This window comes from Festucalex cinctus, chromosome 1, assembly GCF_051991245.1.
Source record: "Festucalex cinctus isolate MCC-2025b chromosome 1, RoL_Fcin_1.0, whole genome shotgun sequence".
In the NCBI taxonomy this organism is placed as follows: Eukaryota; Metazoa; Chordata; class Actinopteri; order Syngnathiformes; family Syngnathidae; genus Festucalex; species Festucalex cinctus.
In genome coordinates this window covers 34,451,509-34,474,291 of record NC_135411.1, presented here as the reverse complement: position 1 = coordinate 34,474,291, position 22,783 = coordinate 34,451,509, and the positions used below count along the sequence as shown (strand labels likewise).

The 22,783-nt window shown below is 41.1% G+C and overlaps 2 protein-coding genes across 2 annotated transcripts; one reads left to right on the top strand and one right to left on the bottom strand.

Moving 5' to 3' along the window:
* Positions 1–151: 151 nt before the first annotated feature.
* akt1s1 (AKT1 substrate 1 (proline-rich)) lies at positions 152–10,320 on the bottom strand. Its single transcript, XM_077531719.1, has 6 exons — positions 10,158–10,320; positions 7,913–8,544; positions 5,887–6,148; positions 4,742–4,825; positions 4,485–4,663; positions 152–1,849 (listed from the first exon to the last, which is right to left on the bottom strand). Exons 2-6 carry the CDS (start codon positions 8,300–8,302, stop codon positions 1,712–1,714), a joined length of 1,053 nt encoding a protein of 350 aa, XP_077387845.1. The 5' UTR covers positions 8,303–8,544; positions 10,158–10,320; the 3' UTR covers positions 152–1,711.
* Positions 10,321–10,936: 616 nt separating this feature from the next.
* tbc1d17 (TBC1 domain family, member 17) lies at positions 10,937–22,783 on the top strand. Its single transcript, XM_077531706.1, has 17 exons — positions 10,937–11,267; positions 13,011–13,106; positions 13,166–13,243; positions 13,311–13,422; positions 13,790–13,973; positions 14,069–14,180; positions 15,729–15,899; positions 17,404–17,529; positions 17,609–17,712; positions 17,789–17,883; positions 18,323–18,439; positions 18,538–18,638; positions 18,981–19,080; positions 19,150–19,247; positions 21,844–21,960; positions 22,029–22,115; positions 22,246–22,783. The coding sequence occupies exons 1-17, from the start codon at positions 11,226–11,228 to the stop codon at positions 22,396–22,398; spliced, it is 1,893 nt and encodes a 630-aa protein (XP_077387832.1). The 5' UTR covers positions 10,937–11,225; the 3' UTR covers positions 22,399–22,783.

The window sequence follows — 22,783 nt, the reverse complement described above, 5'->3', positions numbered from 1 at the left end:
CGACATCAGCATGTCCGGGTAAAAGAGGATGTTTGGTCGCCGTAAGAGTCCATTGTGTTGTATTATTATTTAGCTAACTTAACTTGTACATACTGTATGTATATGCATTGTAGCATAGCAGTGCAGTGCGACATAACGAGCCCACATCAACTCACTTGGTGTTGCTCCTTTATTTGAACCACAAAAGAAGAACTTGGAGAACATCTACCAAAATGTCACTTTGACATCTTTAACATTCAGTCCCAACTTTTTATGTCTCACTTCTGTCAGTCGCAATCATCCACTCACTTCAAGAAATAACAAAAAACATCTGAAGTACAATCATTGGACGAGTCAGTCAATGGTTTGTAGTGTAGTACAAAGAGGCAAATATGTAAGTTAGGACTTATGAACGATGAATTATGAGGTGCTGCTGGTGTACCAACATTTTCAACATAAGCTTTTCACATTTTAACGTTCAAGAACAACAAATGTTTTAAACGAGGGCCTGACGATGCACCAGGAGCTATTATTGTTGTTAGCATACATGTGCTTCATGCTAAAATGCTACCAGGTGCTAAACCGTGACAACAATGACAGAAGTACAGCTACTCAAAATTGTTACATAAAGGTTCACATTTCAGCTGAGTGACATAAACGTGGTCACGTTTGGAATCATTTGTGCCGTTAGGCAGTTAGCTTAGCTTACAGAAAAAACATCAAATATCACAGCCTAACAAATGTAATTTTTGTGGTGTAGAGTCAATAACATTTTGTCTCTTGCGAACTACTTAGCGACTACTTTGATTAGCTAGCGATTTCCTCAGCCAAACAAACATTTTTTTACATTTATCTTACTTTGTGTTGGAAACAGATGCTGACATGCTTGTTCACCAGATGCTAAGCTAACTTCATCAAAGCTAGATGTTGCAGAGAGACGCTAGCCTCACAAATTCTCATGTCAGTATAAGTGTGTTTTTGCAGATATGTTATTTTGTGGAGGGAATCTTTTTTTGTGGCCATCTTTCAGGATGGTGAGCATGCTGGTGACTAGCTAGTTTAGCTGCTGATTTTCCTGCATTCCAGCATTACTTGCAACAAAAAATAAAATGTTTCTACTTTTATTACTGTAGCTGTCGTGTAGAAAACAGACTGTATTTTGGAGTGTTTGCTACATCAAGGTAGCCGCCTGCTTCTTCTCGCCATGCTAAACGAACTAACATGTTAATCCACTCAATTTTTGTGTCACTTAAAAAAAAGAAGAAAAAAAAAGGCTTTTCAAAAGTCAACATTTTTGAAAAGTCATCCCACCTGTGTACACCAAATATCACAACCCTAAAGACATATTTTAAGATGCAAATCAAGTGTTAACATAGCTACAGCCTAAAGCATTGTGTTTCAACTTGAATTATTTAAATTTTTTAACATGGTGAAACAGTTCTAGTCGCCTCTGTGTAAGAAAAAAAAAAAAAATAGCATGTAGCATTAACATGAAGCACATGTTGGATACATTTCAAATTAGCCCAAAAACGTATAAAAGAAACTGTTGCGCCCTTTAGTGTGGGTACGGCACATTAGCGTGGCATTTTCAAACCCTCCAGGTGCATCGTCGGCCATTTTATTTTTTTGTGTTGCATTACCTCCTTGAATTAGCGAGCGACGAATGGAGGTGCTTTTTTTTTCCCCACTCAGTTTTCACATAGTGCACGGCTCTCTTCTCCTGCACTTGCACTCAGTGCTTGAGCGAAAAGTCGCCTGTGTTGACCCGGGGTCGTGGCAGGGCCCCGAACATTTCTGTCCCGTCAGTGGCCCCGGGGGCCAGAAGGGCCTTCATGCTGGCGGCGATGTGCTCCAGGTCAGCGCAGCCCACCTGGCGGGACACATACAGAATACTGTGTTACACTAGGAAACATTTGCTTCAAAGGGGCATTTCCAAGGGTCTGGAATGTTAGTTTGACCTTACGACACGAAATTTCTTGTGCTTATCTAACAAAAAAAAAAGGCAGGCCCAAAGGCCATTTTGACTTAGTGGTGAAATGTGTCCATTTCCAATAGTCCTTCAAAGACACTTGAGGAATATTTTAAACATGTAGTCCACAAAGCCAGTTTCATTTAGCAACATGAAATTTGGTAGGTATGTTTGTCATGAGTAAATATAAAGACTTAAGAAGCCATATTTCAAAACACACAGGAAGTCTGCCATTTTGGTTTGAAGCAGACATTTCAGGAGTCCATTTTCAGAGGTTCTACAAAATTACTGTTTCACTTAGCTACACGAAATTTAGTATGTATGACATGAGTTGACACACAAAAAGGTCTGAAGCCATGCCTGGAAAGACACCAAAAGTTTGCATCTTCCATGTATTTTTTTCTTTTTCCAGTGGTCCTTCTATGTCAGTTTCACTTAAGAGCGGAAAATAAGCCATGCCTGGGGGAGGAAAAAAATGTTGGAGATTTTTAGGTTTCATTTTCAGGGGTGCCAAACTCTATAATCTGGCTTTCAGGGGAATCCTGTTTTTTTTTTTTTTTAAAAAACCTCTTCATCCTCTGTTTGCTGACATTCTAGAGTCTTTTCAGCTGGACCTGACACCGATGTCATCCGTGGTCACATGAAGTGAGGGAGCCGTCACAATAGTGTAGAGAATGCCGTCATTGTTTGGGTCTTAAAGTCGATCAAGTGACACCTCCGGCAACATGAAAACAAACAAGCATTCTCTCTCTGTACACATCCCTCACCACCTTCTTCCGAAAATTTCATAAATCACTCATCTAGCCATCAACCGTGTTCCTCAGCTACAGTATCATCCATAGTGTACAGCACATCCAGAAAGTGTTCGTATCATTTCATTTTCTCCACATTAGTGTTAATTTTATCCACCTTTTTAAAATTTAGTCTCAGTTTTAGTAGTTTCAATCACGCTTGTTAGTTTTTATAGTTGGTCAACCTCATCCCGTTTTTATTTAGTTGAATATATATCTAGCATTTTAGTCTTTATTTTAGTCTAAGTAAACAATTTTAGTCATCTAGTTTTAGTCAACAGAAACTGTCAACATTTTAGTCAGGACAATTATTTTACCCCTGTACATTTTTTTTCTCAGCAGATGTTGAACATTTCGGACCTAAAACTATTTCACAAAAATATCTCATCTTCATGATGAAAAACAACTTGACACACAATTACAGTACATGAAGTGGCTACTATGGCGCCATGCTATGAAGTAGTTAGTTAGCCGGCATTAGTTAGCGGTTGGATTACTTTATTGTTGGAATGTTATAGCCGTTGGACTAATGTTACATTAGAAGTATAATTTTTTTTTTTTAACTGTTCACCGTGAATGTCCTGTCTGACCCATGTGTTTGTGCTTGTTGCACTCGTTAGCTGCAGATTTGAAAGGCGGTGTGTCACATGACAGTCAAAGTGACAGATTCCCAGAGATAAGATTTTACAAAACCATATAATTTTCCTCTCATTTTTGTTCTATAGATTTGAGTCCAGTTTTTTTTTTTTTTTTTTTTAGTACATTTTCATTACTCGCCGAAAATGCATACTGATTTAGTCCCAGTTATTGTTTATTAATGAGGGTTTTAGTCTTGTCTACCAGTAGTTTGTGAATAAATGTGTGATAAATGTGTGTTGACGAAAATATTTTTGTTTAATTTTGGTTGACAAAATTAACACTCCAACACATTTTGTTACTGCCTCATCCCAAAACTGAATATTTTTTTTCCACAAAATTCAACACACAATACACCATAATGAAAACATGACAAAACTTTTATTATTAAATTAAAATTGTATTTACTTTTAATTTTTAAATTATTACATTTAATAATATTAATTATTAATTTAACATTTATTTTATACTAGGGTACAGGTGTCAAAGTCTGGTCCTCGAGGGCCGGAGTACCGCATGTTTTCGAGTTTTCCCTTCTGCATCACACCCGATTCAATGATCAGGATTTTATCGGGCCCCTGCAGAGCTTGCTGATGAGCTTAAATATGAATCAGCTGTGTTGATCATGGGAAACCTCTAAAACATGCAGGACTCTGGCCCTCGAGGACCGGACTTTGACACCACTGTGCTGGAGAATACAGAATACAGGCTTTGATGCAGCTTCCGACCTAAAGAGGTGGCTTAAAGCAATGGTAGTTAATACAAAAAAACAGCTAGCAGGTGGCAGCAGAGTATAAGACATCAGACAGTGTCATGTTGCAACAAGCTCTTTTCCCCAGTGTTTTCAACAGGTTTGTGAATAATGATGAAACTTAGCTATGTTCTAATGCCAATTGCTGCAAAACGGAAATAGATACAAATATACTTTTTTTTTGTGATGAAAGAAGAGACTCTAACCTTTCCATGTTTTTATAGCAAGAGAACACAATATTCTGTGGGCCTTGCAAAATCCGTCAAAATCCAGTAAAACAGCCGGGAGCGAAGAGGGTTCAGTGAAAATGGCTGCGAGTGAGAGTTCATAAAAGTGTCAGAATATGTGTTCTTTTTACCCGTTCTCCACTGTTGCCTTCCCCCGGCGCTGCCCGACCCCCTTTGCACCCCCACACGGGCACGGAGACGGGCAGCGAGCGAGCCAAAGCCATGGGGTGGGCGTGTCGTGACGCATGCATGCCGTGGTGGCCCATGGCCATACCGCGCGAAGGCGGCGGCGCCTCCTCGCTCAACGAGCCTGCCAGACAAAAAAACAGTAACTCGTGAATGCATCGGTCATATTTGTGCATGATCGGGGGGGCGCAGGCGGACTCACCGTCAGTGCTCTCCTCCTCGCCGTCAGACTCGAAGAAGGGCTCGCAGTCGCGAGAAAGCGAGTCTTCGTCCATGGAAAACACACCTGAAATACAACGGGGACATCGGTGTTTAGATTTATAGTAGTGGATTATTTCAAAGTTTTATGTTTGCTATTGTGCAAGGCGCCATTTTTTTTTTATACTCTGGATTATTTCTAGTTCTTGGGTTTATTTTGATTGTGAAAGTTGCTCTGGACTTTTTTTTTTTTTTCACTCTGGATTATTTCTGTTTTATTTGAATCCTTTGTATTATTTTTAGACAATTTTTTTATTGTGCAGTGGACTTGTTCATACGCTGTGGGTTATTTCTAGTCATGCTCATTTCAATTGTGCAAGGAGACATGGATTTTTTTTATACTTTATATTATTTCTAATATTTCTAGTTAATTAGACTTTTTATACTCTGTGGATTAATTGTAGTTGCTGTGGGTTATCTATTTTGCAAAGGACATTTTTTTTTTAATACTTGGTAGTGCTTAGTTTGAGCCATTTTTATTTCAATTGCACAAGGTGCTGCGGAACCTTTCTATAGTCTGACTTCTTTTGTCCTCTGCATAATTTGTAATCATCATGTTTGTTATGATAACTGCAAGTGCCAAGGACTTTTTTATGCTCTAGAACACGTGTCAAGATCTGATCCTCGAGGGCCAGAGTCCTGCATGTTTTTGAGGTTTCTGTACTCCAACGCACCTGATTCAATGATCAGGATAATTATCTGGCTCCTGCAGAGCTTGCTGATGAGCTTAAATATAAATCAGCTGTGTTGAAAGTGGGAAACCTCCAAAACCTGTAGGACTACGGCCCCCGAGGACTGCAGTTTGACACCTATACTCTAGAAGATAATTTTATATTATAGTGTTTTATTGGCTGTGCAAGGTGACATGGATTATTTTTTAAGTTGTGTTTTTTCTACTTTACAAACTAAGTGCAATGGATTTATTGACAGTCTGTGGATTATTTCTAACAATGCATTTCAATTGTGCAAGATGCTGTGGACCTTTTTTATGCTCTGTAGGATGTTTCTAGTTGTATTTATTTCAATCTGCAAGGTACTATGGACTTATTTTTACTTCTATTTCTGATGGAAATGTACGTCAGTCCTGACCTGCGCTCTCATTCCCAAAAGGTCTCTTCTCATCCATGTCCTCCTCGTCCTCTTCGTCGTCCTCGCACTCTTCCTCCAGGTCGAGGATGCCCGAGCGCTGCCTGACCTGTCGCGTGGCCTCCTGGGCGCTCTTGTCCCGCTCGCGCTCGCCATTGTTGCCCTGGCCCGGGACGCCTTCTGAGCTGTAGATGGACGGGTAGTTCTGCGAGTACAATCTGCTGTTTGGGCTGATGCTGCCCAGCACGCCGTCACTTGTCACGTTCTGGAAACGACAACAAGGAGGAGACTGGGCCATAACAAAAGTACAGCTGCGTATTCACAACAAACTTATGACAATATTATTCAAAACAATTCTTTGTTTTGCTCTTCTCTTTGTTTCCTGATACCAAACAATCTTTGAAATGTTTTTCCAGTGTGAACTTGCATCAACTTCCATAGAAATAAACAGAGGTGGCAAATCCAGGTCCAGAAAGTAAAAATCCAGGGAGCTGGTTTAGTTGACGGTTGAGCAGAAGAAACCTGTGGCTTAAAAAAAACTGTGGCAGGGATTTTACTTTCTGGACCTGGATTTGCCATGTCTGTGATTTATTTTATTTTTTTAAGATAGACAGATAATGTGAAAAAAATTAATCAATCACAAAAACATTATTGCAGTAATCCCACTATTAATTTAGACCGCAGATTATCCTTTAGCTGACAGCGAATGGTTACGTTCCAGGTAGCACAGATTGTGTTTGAGGTATAAACATAACTACTGTAGATGTAATAAAATAAAGCATTAATAAATGTTCCCGCGGGACATTCAGAACAGTTTTTCATGTTCAACTATTGGGGTCATTTTCTCTCCCATTTAAAGTTATGCAAATAATTAACTGATTAGAAAAAGAGGAGGATGAGCATGTGCAGTGGACACATTTTTTTGAAGACATCCTCATAACATTTAATGTCAAAAAATTAACACAACAGGTACTCCTGTTTAAATTTGGCGAGTATAAAATGTTAATAAAAAAGCCTTTTTAATTTAGCGATTAATCGTGACAATCAAAATTCTAAAATGTAAAATAATTGATTAAAAAATGTAATCGTTTGACAGCTCTATAGTGTGCTTTCTTATATACTGTAGAATATATTAGCAATTTTGTTTATTTGTATAGTGCAAGGTGCGATGGGCATATTTTTACACGGTGGATTATTTTCAGTCCTTGTGCTTATTTCTACATGATCAAGGTGCTGACTTTATTTTTCTTGTTAACTCTGTGAATTGTTTCTACTCATGTTTTCTAAGGTGCTTTTTGTTCTGTTTGCTTTTTTTAACTGTTGGTTATTTTCCTAATCCTTGTGTTCATTTTTATTGTGCAAGATGCCGTGGACTTTTTTGCTTGTGTTTATTTCCATAGGCACTTCCATTAGTCTGCAATTCCCTTCTATGACAATGCCCACCTTGCAGCAAGTGCACGATGACGCGAACCCCCTGAAAAATACAGACTGAGCACCCAATGAAGCACGTTTACGTCCGTCGATTGGGGTGAGTACATAACCTCACAAGCCAGATTGATAATTGTGATTCACTCAAGGGAGTTCTTCACCATCAGTCTGGGACTTCATTCTGCAGATCAGTTCGGGAAAGGAGCGACTTGATGTACAATACTTTGAGCTGATTGGATGATGCGGCATCTTGGCACGCTTGCGTTGAAGAACCAATGCAACGGATGAAAATGTCGTCTTCAAGGGGGTCGGGGTGGGGGGGAATGGGGGAAACATCTTTACCATATAAAAATGCACGAAGCGCCTCTCGCTGCTCAAATTCGACAAGAAAACGGTGAGTAATTCTGCGAGAACAGAATTAATTGCAGCGTCCATTCATCTGTTAGGTTTGTTTGTCCCCCTCCACCCCGCCATCGGCGCTTTTGGTCTCGTCCCGCCCTAAACAACACCTGATTGGGTAAAGCTAGCAGGTTTCAAAAATACCAGAGAAGATGAGCAACAGTAAAAATGAACGATGAATAAATATAACAATAACACGCACCTGACTCATCACCTTGTGCCCTGCTTCTGACGTGACCTCAACGGCAGCGTGGCGCATGTGCCGTTGTGTCGTCAACAAGGTGGTGGAGTGCAGCACGCCAATGTCCTCCACGTAGCGCCGTGCCGACTCAGCCAGAAAGCCCTGACCCCAAACACTGTACGAGAACTCGCACTCCCTGTGCAAGCCGCTGTCGCTGCCGCTCTCCCACTTCTTCTTACTGGTGGCGTCCATTTCTGGCCCTGAGGAGCGGAACTTCTTGCACGCCATGAGGATGGCCAGCTCGCAGCCCGATTTTTGGCAGTACGCGTCAGCAGCGGCCAGGAGCGCCACCCAACTTTCCCTGTGGTTGTCTGCGATCTCCGGCTCGGATGACTTGGTGATGGAGGCCATGTTGGTGTCAGGTTGTCTGTGTGTGTGCAGTGTTCAATAATGGCCTAATTTATGATGTAGCTTAAATAGCAATCTGCTTACTTGCTGGTGTGTTTTGGGTTGTTTTTTTTTGCACTGGTGAAGATAGAAAGGGAGGTTTTGTATGAGGCACTGGGTGACTTAATGATATGATGCACTGACTGGGTGGTAGAACAAATGGGAGCCAGGGGAGAGAACAGATGGTGCCAAGTTGCTGGTGATATCTGAAGAGAGGGTAAAAACATCTATGAGATCTCACTACAAACAACTCTAAACATCATCAAACACAATAAAAACATTTTTGTGGCTTTGGGTAGTGGGGGGGGGGGGGGGGGGGGGGGGTATCTCGGACGATGGACGACATGCACCGAATCATATTCACCATTCAATAGTTAAAAAAAAAATGCAATTATTTCATTAGATAATAAAAATTTCATTTCTTTAGGTTCAAGTTAAATATCGCAATATTATTGATATTGCGATATTCAACAGCTACATCAAATTTTTTATCCACTATCGTGCAGCCCCAGTTGACGTGTCGTGATCTTATAATCCAATCTGCCAATTACATGCGTGACTACTGACTACATTTATTAAAACAAATATTTTACAGCTGTGTAACACAGGCAGCTTGATGTGAACATCATGTGATTTATCAAGACGGACTTCTGTTGTCTCTTTGCACAGCAGTTGTAATTTCTTGGACACTTTTATTCAAGCAACAGCTTGATTAAAAAAAGAAAAAAAAATCAAGTGTGTTAACGATGGCATCACTATACACATTTATGTCAATACAGAGCCTGGCTATTCCGATTTAACTGTTTACATGACGTCTGTTTGGCAATGCTCCATCTAAACATTCATTATAATTGCTTTGAGTATGATTTGCATTGTATGGGCGAAGGTCATCCTTGCCAAAAAAAAAAAAAAAAGGCATCACCGAATCGCACTTGCTTTGTCGCAACGCCCTAGCCCCACCCCCGGTTGTCATGGGAATAAAAACTGCATTCTTCCCAAAAACTAACATAAATGAATGTTAAGTGTGACATCATTCTTTATGCTTTGTGTAGTTTGACTAGCTGTGCAAAGATCTGGCACACGGACTGACACACTGCAATTTGGTAGCTGGAGATGAAGAGTGCCCTCTACCAGTGCAAACACAATTGAACCTTCATCGATACTAGCTTCATGTTGTTGGAATTGAGCCGTTCAGACTGTCATGGGGGGAAGAAAAATCCGATTTGGGTTGCATTTGCCTGCAGTGTGAATGTGAACCTAGCCTAAGCTGCCCTGTATTTGTCGAAATGTTGTAGCTTGGTCAAGTCTGCAACTCCATGGTGACAAATATTTGCATGATACAAAACCGACTGATTTCTACCAGCGTGTCAAGTGGATGTAAGTTCTATGTCATTCTTTATCCTACATTTATTTGACAAGACAATGTCAAAAAACCTTTCATAGAACACCTGTGAGCTCTTTTAAAATAATAAACTGTGTACTCTCTCTCCTTATGGAGCACTTTGACAACACTGAATGTTAACTAATGGAACTAAACTGGCTCTGAATTCCCCCCACAGTCCGTTTTATTTCGTCCCTAGTCTGTTTAAATGCCACGCCGTCGTTTGTGTTCGCACGTGTGTCCTCATAAAGTACATTTGAATGAGGCTTGCAGTGGCTGCTGCGGCTGTCGTTGCTGCTGCTTATTTATTAACCACTGTTGTTGTTTTGTGCAGACTCCTCATGATGGAAGCCTCACTTCACCACCATTTTTCAGGCTCTTGCGCGCATCCGAGACGTGCAGTACGAACCAGTAAATACTTGTCAAAGGTTCACCTACCCGTTTGCTTTCTTTCCTCCGAGTTGCCACTTACTCGTCGAGCTTAAACTTGACTTTATTTCGTCAAACGTGCGGTGCCTTCTGCAAGCGTTCCTCTCCCCTAGCTAGGCTCGTCACCAGCGGAAAGTATGCAAGGACTAATGTTAGAGATTCCTATTGGAGTCTTCAAAGTAAAACAAATGACGTTATTAAAAAACCTTGCATTTCTGTTTGATATCTGGCTGTGTTGAATGTAATGATATAAAAGCGGTCCTGTATTTGACCCTTCAAATGTTAATCAACTCTGAAAATGTAGATTTGACATATATTTTCCCGAAACTTGACTCAAGCAGTGGATAGATTTTAATGTGAAAGCAAGCGTGTTCCGACTGTGATGTCATCTGTTTACTGCCTTTTCTATGGCGCGCACCATTTACACGTGACAATGGTCTTTGGGGCTGGCTCGTTCTCGCGTTACTTCCGCGTTGCATGCACGCCTTCTCCGTACCACACCAATCAGCTTCTTGTTAAACGTCACTTGGTTTAAAAGTTCGAGCAAAGTCTCCATCGCGTTGAGGAACCTGAAAGCGAATAATAATACAATACATAGAATAAAATAATAACGTAATTATGAGCTCAAATAATACATTTAATAACAATCGAATTTATTAAATATTACGTGATAGGTTGCGTGTGCGCTCTGTGCACCGCCCCCTCCCCCGCGCACCAATTAATTTCTTGCTCCATTGTCACATGACATAAAAGTGAGAGGAAAGTGGTTTTTTTTTTCATTTTCGATTGAACGCCATAAAAAGATGTAAAACAACACGGAAGACAATGCTAATGCACCCGAATGGAATGAGCCTCCTAAATCAAAATAGTGTACATTAGTATTTGGACAAAATGATCGAACAAAACCAAAATAATGCAGAAATGCTTTGGCGTCATGCTTGACAACACTCAGATTGGCATTGGCTCATGTGTCGACGTCTGTCTGGGGGGCGGGCTTGGAGGAAACAGGAAGCGTGACGTAACATTTGTTTTGGGAGAACCAAGGTAGAAGAACGACGCTGAATCTAGTAACGCACGATGAGCGATTCAAGAATTGAGGAAAACGGTGACGACTACAAGGTATCGGCACGACTTTCCCTCGCCTTGTGATGGTTTAAAAAAAAAGTGTCAGTGTTGAGCGTGGGCCCTCGTTGTCGCGTTTTATCTCATTTTCTCATCGTCTTAGCTAGCTAACGGTAGTAATTTCAGTATGAAGAACAAGTAAAACAACCGTTTCAAACGAAACAAAATACTGTACACCGAATGGTGTGGTTGTCTTTTGAGATTGGATTTGACGCACAAAGGCACACACATAAAGTTGTGACGTAACTTGTCAGACCTGCCGCGAGCAGATCACATGATCCACTTGAAACACTTGTAAATTATGGCAAATTTGTTCGCTTGTCGTTATAGGAGAAAAATATATGTTGAACTTATTTAGGTAACTCGAAGTTACTACTTTATCAAAATGTATCAGAGCGTATCTGCCGTTTGCAATGTAGCACGAATTACGCAGTTAACACGAAGGCGACCATGTTATTTTCATACTGTACATTTATATTTTGTACAATATAGACAGACCAGTGTTTCCCAAGCTGTATTGAGCGATGCTACATGTTTTTCTTGAGACAATCTCACGAGACACCTTTAAACAAAGAAAGTGTACTTTGAAGAAAAAGATTGTAATTGCAAAAATATGAACAAATGTTAACCCAGATTTGTAGGCAGGACAATGTATTTATTTTGACAATATAGCTCCACAACATACACAGAGACAATATGCATGTTTCTGGAATAAACCAGCCTCCGAGTCCTACAATGAGTACAAAATTTTATACCACTGTTCTACAAAGCAGTCCCTCCTGCTCCTCCTCATATAAAGCAACTTGTGAATCATGTCGTTCATGCCTAGAATGAAGTCCACCGATGTGTCTGTATGGTTTTGAATGTGATGAGAAACATAAAAAAGATAAATTAATATGAATACTCACACAGTATAATCAAAGCCTCGCCCTGCTCACTCTGTACCATTAACCAAAAAGGGGTTGCTAACACAAAGCTGAAAAAATGTTCACATGTCAAGAATGCTTCCCCAGTGCCCACTAAAATATACCTTGAGCCAATGATTCTCAATCAGTGTGGCGGGGCACGTTGGTGCCATACTGCAGTGAGAGATCGTCAGCTGTGCGGCGGGAAATTAGCCAATGTCACTTATTTTGACCAATAATAAATGCTCTAATAAAAATGGTTTTGTTAATTTATCTATGCCAAACATATAGTTCCAGGTAGAATTGTCAAATGCTCTTCCACAAGATGACAGAAGGTGCATAATTAATATGTATATAACTATATACGCTTTTTGTGTGTCATTTTGTTAAGTGGTGTGCCATGAGATTTTTTCCTTTGTGAAATATGTGCCTTTGATCAATAAAGGTTGATAAACACTGCGTTAAAGGGGCAGCAATGTGAAAAATCAACTTTTTTGGAGCTTTTAACCATGTTAAAATGCTAATTCCTCACCAAAAACAACACAGAAGTGATGTTTTCATCCATTCGCCCCTCTATGAGAAATTCTAGGTCATTCTGCTCTCCAAACACCAGCCCCTCACAACCTGAGAAAACGAGCAGGCGCTCACTTTGTGATATCATTATGTGATATATTGGTTGAACAAGTTTATTATTGTCATAATATGTTTAGTTTCGTGGTTTTTATTTTACATTATGGTCACAATATTAGAGACAGCTTTCAGTTTTAGTATTGGAACTCATTTGGTGTACGTAATGTTGTGAATGGTGGATATAAACGTCGTCTCGTTTCCTCAGCTGATATTTGAGAAGGAGGGTGTGTACCTGCACACTAACGCCAAGAGGAGCAACCAGGACACCAGCATCCCCGGTTTTATACGCATTGTAGAGCGGGTAAGGAAATCTGTTGTTGTCGTGGTGAGATGAAGTTGTGAAGTAGTTTCATTTTTCAGGCTGGCGTGCCGGCTTTAGAGTGGAGTCCCCTGGAGGACGCGGGCCGCAGCGCTCCTGCTGTGCTTTACTCCAAAAAGGTGGGTTTAATATGCATATAACAGCATTCAAATGATATGATTTAACAGTGCGAATCTTGCGACTCAGGATGGCGAAGGAGGCGAGGAGGACACCAAGTTTGACCCCGGCTATGAGCCAGACTGGGCGGTCATCAGCACAGTGAAAAAAGATCGGGAGCATGTCCCGCTCCGAGAAACAGGTGCTGCTTAAAACGCTTCAAATAAGTCATCATGTTTTGTTTTGTTTTTCTCCACTGCAATTTAAAACATTTTCCAGGTGCCTTAATAATTGTATAACAGCGTTTTATTTTCACTGCAGGAGGCAGCCATAGGAAGATTTTTGTGTGTCAAAGAGGAGTTCAATTTAGCCTGAGTGGTTATCAGAATTTTTGTAAAATCTTTGCTGCATGTATATGTTTTTGCTGGTGCATTATTTTCACCTCAATTACTCACCCTTTTTTATTTGTGTCAGGGCTTGGTCCCTATCCCTCGTAGGAGATTACTGTAATTGCTTGAAAATGTTTCTGAATGAGAAAGTCAGTGTGGGGGGGATCGTTTGTCTTGCAGGTCAGTGGTCGTTCTCACTTCCTCTATCGGAGCTCTACTCCTTGCGCAGGGCCCGCTTCTCCTTGGGCCGCAACTTCCTGGTTTTGACCAGCAGGGGGGGCCACCCGCTGCCCCCCTTGCACTTCCACAGAGGGGGCAGCCGGGAGCTACTGCGTGCCCTCAGCCACTACATCGTCCTGGACCAGTAAGAGGGGACACACTCAGTGTCACGTCACGTGATTGGATACAGAACACAACATTTGTTATTGTTTAATTTGTTTTTGGGTGATGTCATCACAGGTCACCGGTGGATGGACGTCTCTTCCTGGCGTATCCCCAAGACCCTGGTGCACTTTCTCAGTCCTTTGACAAGCTACACCTCTTTGATGACGGAGGCGCTGATCTTGTGTCGGTATGATTTGCTTTATTTTGACGAACATTTTATGCTTCCTTACAGCAGTATTTCTCAAACTTGTTTAAGCCAGGATTCATATTTTACATAAGAGAAATCAAATCCACTCCACCAAAAAAGAAATAAAAACGCTGGTTCCGTTACAGTTTAAAGCTAGTGAATGCAAAAAATTCAATTTCAAATCGCTGCTGCCACCTTTTGACGAAAAATGGCACTGCGCACACCTTTTTTCTTCTTTTTTTTCTTTTAATCAACTTTATTCAAAGTGAAATGCACATTTTTATTTACATACACACTATTGAAAACAAAAATCAATCAATAATTATACATAAAAAAGAAAGACAAACAAAAAAATAAACAATGAAAACAAAATAACATAAGGCACAAAAATTATTCAATTAAGGTCAACAAAGGATAATTCACCAAGAGTTTTCAATGTAAACGAACTCTTCTTGTTAGTTGTCAACTTTAAGGACTTAATATATAAATTAAAGTCCACCAGAAAAATATGAAACTTAGGCAGGGATTTGGAAACTCTTGCTTTATGCAAATAAAATTTGCCGAATAGGATCATAAGATTGATCCCAAAAGCTAAAGATTTGGTATCATGCATGAAATTTGTAATTACAGTTCTGGGATCAATTGTAATGACATGACCATTTTCTCACAGACATAATTTTCAAAATCTCTCCAAAATGGTGAAGAGAAGGTGTTTGTGGTCTTGTATTTTGATTCGTCAGATGACATCTCATCAACTCCTGAACACTCTGAGGAAGAGCTTTTACAGCGTTAAACTCTTTGAATTTTACTGGAAAGCCTTTCGTCTTCAAAAAATTTCCGTTACGATAGATATTTCCATTGCGTTCAACTAAATCCGAAACATAAATTTCTTCACATATAAAATTCGCACATGAGGTCACATCCACAGGCAGAGGGTGGGAAATTTGAACTCGAATCCAGTCTGAAAACTATGACTTTGCTGAAAAACAATCTTATGTCCATGACACTCTATCAGGCTACTTTTTTTCTGTGCAGACACACGCACGCTACACACGTTAGTAAGCTAGCCAATAGCAGCCCAATAGAGACAATAATATTTACAATTGTTTCCCTCGTTGCACTAAAAAATGACAGTCATGAGCATAAGCCTTCAGTCTGACCACCCGCAACGTTTGCTAGCTTTGGAGGGGGGATTTCAACTAACTAACTACCAAGTAGCATGACTGAACAGCAAAAAAAGCAGACTAATAATGTAAATAATGTGTTGGTATTGAATGGTAGAGTAATAAACCTTTCACATATCCTAGTAAAAGTAAGGAACTGACAATTTGCTGAAGCACCCCCAAAAATGAGTTCAATACGCATCTGCTTCTGCCATATAGTGGAATAGCATAAAATTGTTCTGCCGGACACTAGACATTGCTGGCATGGATATTAAAACAAAGTGACATTATTCCAATATGTGAATATTGAATCTTGACTTGTAGTAAATAATTATTGTACCTTTGGTGCCATGTACCTTTTATACCATTGTTGTACCTTCTCCAGAGGTTCATCCACGATCCCTATGCAACGACCTTTGGTGGCTTCTCCAAGGTCACCAACTTCTTCAGGGATGCCCTGCGACCGCCCGACTCCCCGCTGCACCCGCGTGAGGCCCGCAACCCAAGCTCAGCACCACAACTGGATGAGGAGCCCGGCTTTGAGCTTATCACATGCGTAAGACGCACAGCTTCCATCGTAACCGCCACTGTCTTGCAGATAAGAAACAAATAGTGACGCGAAGTAAAATATATTAAGATAATCATCAAAGTTAAGAGAGTCCATGGTAGGCACACGGGAATGCTGCTGTATCAGATATGTTGATGCTCCAGGCTCCAATTCAAGCAAGGGCGGAAGTGTCCGATTGTGCTTATGGTATCACTCCTCTTCCCAGTTATTCATGATAACTGCCACCTCACACAATAAAAATAAACTGAATTGTGAGAAATCATCTAGAGCATAAAGAAAATTGCAGTAATAGTGTGTCAAAGACTAGAAATAATTCTACGGACCTCTGGGAAGTTGTAGGAATACGGCATTCGTTGCATGATGAAGTCATGGCGCACATCGAAATAATGGCATGGTAGAAGTAAATGGAGTTACATGAAATGATCTACAAAGTAAAAAAAAAGTCCAAGTGACACTTAGCCATGTACAGGCATGTAATTGCGATCCTTCCTCTCCCAGTTATTGACAGCTTCCAATTTGATTTTATATACAGTCTAAAATAGTTAACCTGACAATAGCCAGATTGATAATTATTAGTCACTCAGGGGAGTTCTTTACAATATCAATCTGGCCCTGCTCTCCTGTGATTTGTTTTGAAAAGGCGGGACATTCTGAACTATACTTCGAGCTGAATAAACGACGCGGCATCTTTGGTCTCGTCTTAGAAAAAAAAAGAAGAAAAAAAAAGGCCAAACATCTTTACCAGATACAAATGCTTCGCTGTTCGACATTCAACAAGAAAACGTTGAGTAATTCTGCCATAAACAGAATTCATTGCAGCGTCCATTCGTCTATGTTAGGTTTGTTTATTTACCCCGGCGTTGGCGCTTCCTGGTTTCGTCACAGCTGCATGTCCCGCCCTAAACGACTCCTGATTGGTCCGACCTAAAAAAAAATGTCGGTTGCGAACGTATCAGCAGGAGCAGTACAAGCTGAATTCTTGTTCTTGTTCTTGTTGCTGGCAAGGTTCGAAAATAGTCCCTCGACATGTCAGGCTCCACCTTTCATGATCTCTCATGGATTTTGAAATTGTACATTTTTTATTTTAAACATTGTGGAATTCTACACTGCCGAATGTCACTGCAGACTCAGGTAGCAATAAGCACCAGCCTGTAGCTCTGGTGCATATTTTGTATTGGTACTATGTGGAATATTTATTTTGCCATTACATGAATAATCAATGGAATGATTGGTAGAATAATCAATTTAAAAAATGTAGTCCTGCTCTAATAGGAAGTGTTTATAAGTGTACAGTATGTGAAAGGTTAATAGTCATAAGGTCATCAAGCTGTAAAATACAAAGAATAAAATAAATCATAATCAGCACTGATTAACAGATTTTTGTCTCATGAGAAGCGAGAGGACTCCTGTCAACACAAGAAGTAGAAATAATCTACAAACATGACACCTGAGACCACTGGGTTGCTTATGTTGTGTTTGCTGACCCCCGCAGGGTGTGGAGCTCGGACCCAAGCCGGTCGTCAGCCGTGGGCCCCCTATGGACGAGTGGGAAGTCTTTCTGGACCCAGAGGGGCGTGTCAAGGATCCTGAGCGTGTCAAAGAACTGGTCTTTCGCGGGGTAAGTAGACGCAATAATAATCATGATGAAATAATCTACTTTTTTCCCCATAACATGACATGTGAATGTATTGTTGCAGGGCATCGCACCAACGCTCAGGAAGGAAGTGTGGAAGTTCTTGCTGGGATTTTACCCGTGGAACAGCACCCAAAGCCAACGAGAGGAGATCTTACGCCTCAAGACGTCAGTTCACAATGACAGTCTGGATTTTTTTTGCCATTTGATCACAAGGTGGTCGCTTGCCGTTGTGTGTGTGCAGGGACGAGTACTTCAGGATGAAGATGCAGTGGAAGTCAGTCAGCGAGGAGCAGGAGATGAGGAACTCGCTCCTCAGGGGCTACCGCAGTCTGATTGGTTAGTAAACTTGGCGAAGCAGTATGCGGCTCACTAGCCAAGATTATTTTCAACACCGTGTTGCAAGCTTTGTACAAATTTTTCAGAATGGCAACTGTAGTTTTTTGTACCAATGTTTATTACACCCATCTGTACATTTCTATTGTGCTTATCCTCGAGAGCGAGAAACAGGGTAGACCGTGGACTGGTCGCCAGCCAATCCTAAGGCGCATATTGACAACAATGATGTCAGACTCACATAAACTGAGATGATTTCTGGTGAGGCAAGCAGAAAATCCTGGACTGGTTGCCAGACAGTGCCAAACAAACAACGGACCGGTCTCCAGCAAATGTCAGGGCACCTGTGGACAAACGACCGACTGGTCGCAAGTCAAAGTTGGGTGTTTTTTTTCCTTTTCCCATGATGTCACCGTATGTGTTTTTGTTTGTTTGTTGGCAGAGCGTGACGTGAACAGGACAGACCGACACAACACGTTTTTCTCGGGCAACGACAACCCCGGCCTGGCGCTGCTCCACGACGTGCTGATGACGTACTGCATGTACAACTTTGACCTCGGTGAACTTTCATTTTTATATTTGAACAAACCCGTTCATCATCGGGGTTTTTTTCTGATGTTGTTCAAGTAATGATTGGGTTTTTGCTTTTGCGTGCAGGCTACGTGCAGGGGATGAGCGACCTGCTGTCACCTTTGCTGTTTGTCACGCAGAACGAAGTGGAGTCCTTCTGGTGCCTCACTGGATTCATGGAGATGGTGGTGAGGAGACTGCATGCGTACACGTCACATTCATTTTCTTTTTCGCCGCCTCCTCATACAGGTTTTCCTCATTGTATTATCATCATCATCATCACCCTCTTCTTCCACTTCTCATCTCTTTTTTTCCCTCATCATCATTTGTCACCCTTCCATCATCCTTTTTCCCATGTTTCCCCTCTTCCACTTCTCCTCACATCTTTTCTCCTTCTTCTTCGTTCTCTTCAACCTGCTCCTTTTCTTTCTCCTCTCTCGCCTTCTCATCTCATCGTTATTCTTCTCCTCCTCCTCCACATCTTGTATTCCTTTTCCTCGTCCTCCTGAGCCACGTTGTCTGCTCCTCAGCACCACAACTTTGAGGAATCCCAGGAGGCCATGAAGCAGCAGCTCCTTCAGCTCAGCGTCCTGCTGAAAGCTCTGGACCCGGAGCTCTGCGACTTCCTTGGTAAGATAAACTGAATTAGGAGCGGAACTTTAAAAGCAAAAGACCAATTGTTCTTCTTTTGTCCGTCAGACTCACAGGACAGCGGCTCACTTTGCTTCTGCTTCCGCTGGCTGCTCATCTGGTTCAAGAGGGAGTTCTCCTTTGAAGATATTCTCATTTTGTGGGAGGTGAGCACCATTTAAGATGCTACATTTTATTGCGTGGGTCTACTCTACCTAATGTTTAGGATGATGAGGGCCGATCAACTAAGTATGCCAGTCATCGCACCAAATTTATGGGAATCTAGGAAGAACCCTGAAAATGACCTTGTTGTAGCAGACATCCCATCTCTTTTCAGGCATGGCTTCTTAAGACTTTTTTTTTTTTTTGTGGGTCTAGTGATGACAGACATTCATTGCTCTTAAGTTGTCTTGAAGGACTGAATTTTCCCTGGAAATGTGCCTAAAATGTAGAGATAGACCGATATGCTTTTTTCAGGGCCGATACCGATTCCGATTATCGGTAGTCAAGGAGGCAGATAACCGATATTTGAAGCCGATATTCATTTGCAGTAAAAGTTAAAATGTTGGCACCAAATGTTTGAATAATGCAAACCCTAACCGTTCTTTACAACGGATTCTCACACTGCACTTTTCATTTTACATCCTTCTATCTGCAATAAGACGTTGGTGGCGGGGGGAGTTAAATGTGGGGGCCAATGTGACATTACCTTTTATAGCATTTGGGATACTTGTAGTTTTATTCTATAAATTTTATATTTTTATATTTTGAAGTTATAGGAGGAACCCTGTCATTCAAAATGTGCATCAGCTGTGGCATTACTTATTACTACAGCAAAAAAAATAAAAAAAATTCCATGAGAAAAACTATTCATCCCTGAACACCATACAGTTCTTGTAGACCTTATTATGATTATTGTTATTGTTACCATAAAGACAGTTTTGATAAGCTGAGGATCTTAAATCGAGAACAGCAATATCATGCTACTCCTCTCTACAAGAGAACTGTCAAAAAACACTTCATCATGTAGTTTACTGCCACTTAGGATGCCCCAATCAACGCAGAAAAAGGTCGAGTAAAATAACTTGGTTATAATAATAGTAAGAATAACTTGGTTAAACAGACATCGTTGCGGTGGACCGCTGCCACTTTCTGCTGTTTAATGTGTTTTACACTTATAGACACGTGTGTGTATATGGGCCCACTATTCTCTCACTACTGTACTGTACTGTATCACTTAATGGCACAGATGTACTTGTCTAAATAATAACTGGGCTGCAACATTGCTAATTCACATTAACAAGCACTATCTTAGCTGTCCACATGAATAGTTACTAACACACGAGAAAGTTATACAACACACCAAACATGAGCTCATTATTCAAAGTATGATGCACGTAACGAAATTACATCACTGAACATCAATTGCAGCCGACTACGGCCGTAGATGTTACATATTAGTGGCATCCATTGAGAGGATAATGTCCCAAATGACGGCAGACATGACGGGAAAAGAGAGACAAAACGAGCAAATAAGCACACTATACTTTAGTGCACTTCTCTACTAATGCCAAACATACGGAAGAGAACACGTTCGTGTAGTTAAACGGTGTTTGAGACACTTAATTAGTTACGGAGCGGACTTTAACGAGGTGCACAACGAGCTGTCAATCAAATCGACGTCGAAGCTTAAGGCACACAATGGCAAACCAGTGCGACAAATAAACACAATATAAAGTAACTAAACGCTATTTAGTGTCACTGTGGCATCTCACTGCATAATAACCGCTATGCAACAAGTAGTGGACGTGACCACAGAATGCAATGTGTGCGTCACGAGAGGTAAATATAATGACATTACTCTACTCTTAACATGGAACTAGACAATATAATAATGACAACTGTTAATATTTGGAACCTTTCTAACAAACATTATTTACTTAATTAAGTGAAAATGTGTGTGATTCCCTCCCCGAGTAGTTCAAGTAGCGAATTAGCTACTGGGTGTTAGCCTACATGCTAAGCTGAACACACTTGAACACACCACTGTTAGCTAGCGGGGATTCAATGCAAGGCAATGCAGCTCCATTCATATAGTGCATTTAATACACAACATAATTCAATGTGTTTAGCTTATCATGGTGAAACGATCGGCGGAGTCTCTTCTCTTTTAACTTACCTTCGAAGCATGTGTCTCTCGCGTTGTGTCCGTGGGTGCGTGTGTGACCGGCTACTGTGATACAGGCATACACTACTGATTGGTTCTGGCTCTTGCATGGCTAACCAATCAAATGCTGCTATGGGCGTTACATTGCTGGAGTTGGACTCCATAACAGACAGAGACGCTCTGGGCTGCATTCGAAGCGAAAAGACGGAGTTTTAAATGGATCGCTCATATCGGCCGTCAGATTAATAAAACAGACCGATACCGATATGTACCAATATGTCAAATATCGGCCCCGATTATCGGCCCGACCGATTATCGGTCTATCTCTACTAAAATGGCTACTCTGAATCAAAATGTCAGGTAATTTTTCAGGGATGGCTTCTTGAGAGTTTTGGGGGGTTTTAAAAAAGGCTTACCAAATCACATGTTGCTCAGTGAAATTGGTGAAAATGGAAAACATCGCGTCATTTCATATAAGGCTTGTTAAGACTTTTTTTTTTTTGTGGGTTTACTTACAGACATGAAGCTGACTTTGGGAGCTGACTTTTTTTTTTTTTTTTTTTTTTTTAAGTGTTTTATGGTGTGTTGTTTCTCAGGTTATGTGGACTCGTCTTCCCTGCCCCAACTTCCACCTTCTGATCGCTTGCGCCATCCTGCAGTCACAGAGAGGAGAGTTGATTGGCTCAGACCATGACTTCAACACTATTCTCAAGGTGGGTGCGAATGTGTGCGTGCGTGTGTACAGTATTGTCACCCTAATCCTCATCTTTATAACACACAGCACATTAATGAGCTGACAATGAGGTTGGACCTACAGAGCACTCTGCGAGGAGCAGAGGCCATCTACCTACAACTGCTCCAGTGTAAGGTGAGAACCACAAACACACAAACCCCCTTTCACGCAGACTTTGACCAAAAAGTTGGTGAATTACCTTTGTACCTTTGCACCTTTGTAACCCCGTCTCCCTATCATTTTGGTGAACTCACCGCATTTCCAGGATTTGCCCCTGAAGGTCCAGGAGGTTTTGGGTGTGTACGTGCCATCCAGCTCCTCCTCCGATGACGACAGCCCAAACTTTGACTGTGGCGACACACGGCCTCCCCACAGCCAATCACAAACCGGCGCTGCGTCACGTGACGCCACCCTCTAAATAAAACCAGCTGACATGAAGTTATTTATGATTGATGAGAAGTATATTAACTGTAAGCCTGAGAGGAGGCTGTAATACAATGTGTCTGCAGCAGGGGGTGACATAAGGCCATCACAGCATTCATCTTACACCTGCTCCTCCTCTTCTTCCTCCTTTTGATTGATGCTGCTCTCTTTTTACATTTTACACGAAGTTATTTTTCACCCGCGCTGCAGTCACCCACCTAAAGAAAAGGGAATACAATGAAGGTGTTTTTTGTTTCGTTTTTTTTTTTGTAGTGTGTAAGGTAGCCCTCCCTGGCAGCCCTATGCAACATGGTCACCTTTTAACCTTTGTACTGTTTCCCTCTGCTCATTAGTACCAAATAAAGGATAATGAAGCACTA

What these genes read in the sequence shown, in the direction of transcription:
- akt1s1 (XM_077531719.1), bottom strand. Translation starts at nt 8,302, where the DNA reads ATGGCCTCCATCACCAAGTCATCCGAGCCGGAGATCGCAGACAACCAC. An exon ending in TTTTGGGAATGAGAGCGCAG is followed by an intron (nt 4,826 to 5,886) that starts GTCAGGACTGAC and finishes GTTGTATTTCAG; the next exon opens with GTGTGTTTTCCATGGACGAA. An exon ending in CGAGGAGGAGAGCACTGACG is followed by an intron (nt 4,664 to 4,741) that starts GTGAGTCCGCCT and finishes TTTGTCTGGCAG; the next exon opens with GCTCGTTGAGCGAGGAGGCG.
- tbc1d17 (XM_077531706.1), top strand. Translation starts at nt 11,226, where the DNA reads ATGAGCGATTCAAGAATTGAGGAAAACGGTGACGACTACAAG. An exon ending in CTGTGCTTTACTCCAAAAAG is followed by an intron (nt 13,244 to 13,310) that starts GTGGGTTTAATA and finishes CTTGCGACTCAG; the next exon opens with GATGGCGAAGGAGGCGAGGA. An exon ending in GGAGCTCTGCGACTTCCTTG is followed by an intron (nt 19,081 to 19,149) that starts GTAAGATAAACT and finishes TTTGTCCGTCAG; the next exon opens with ACTCACAGGACAGCGGCTCA.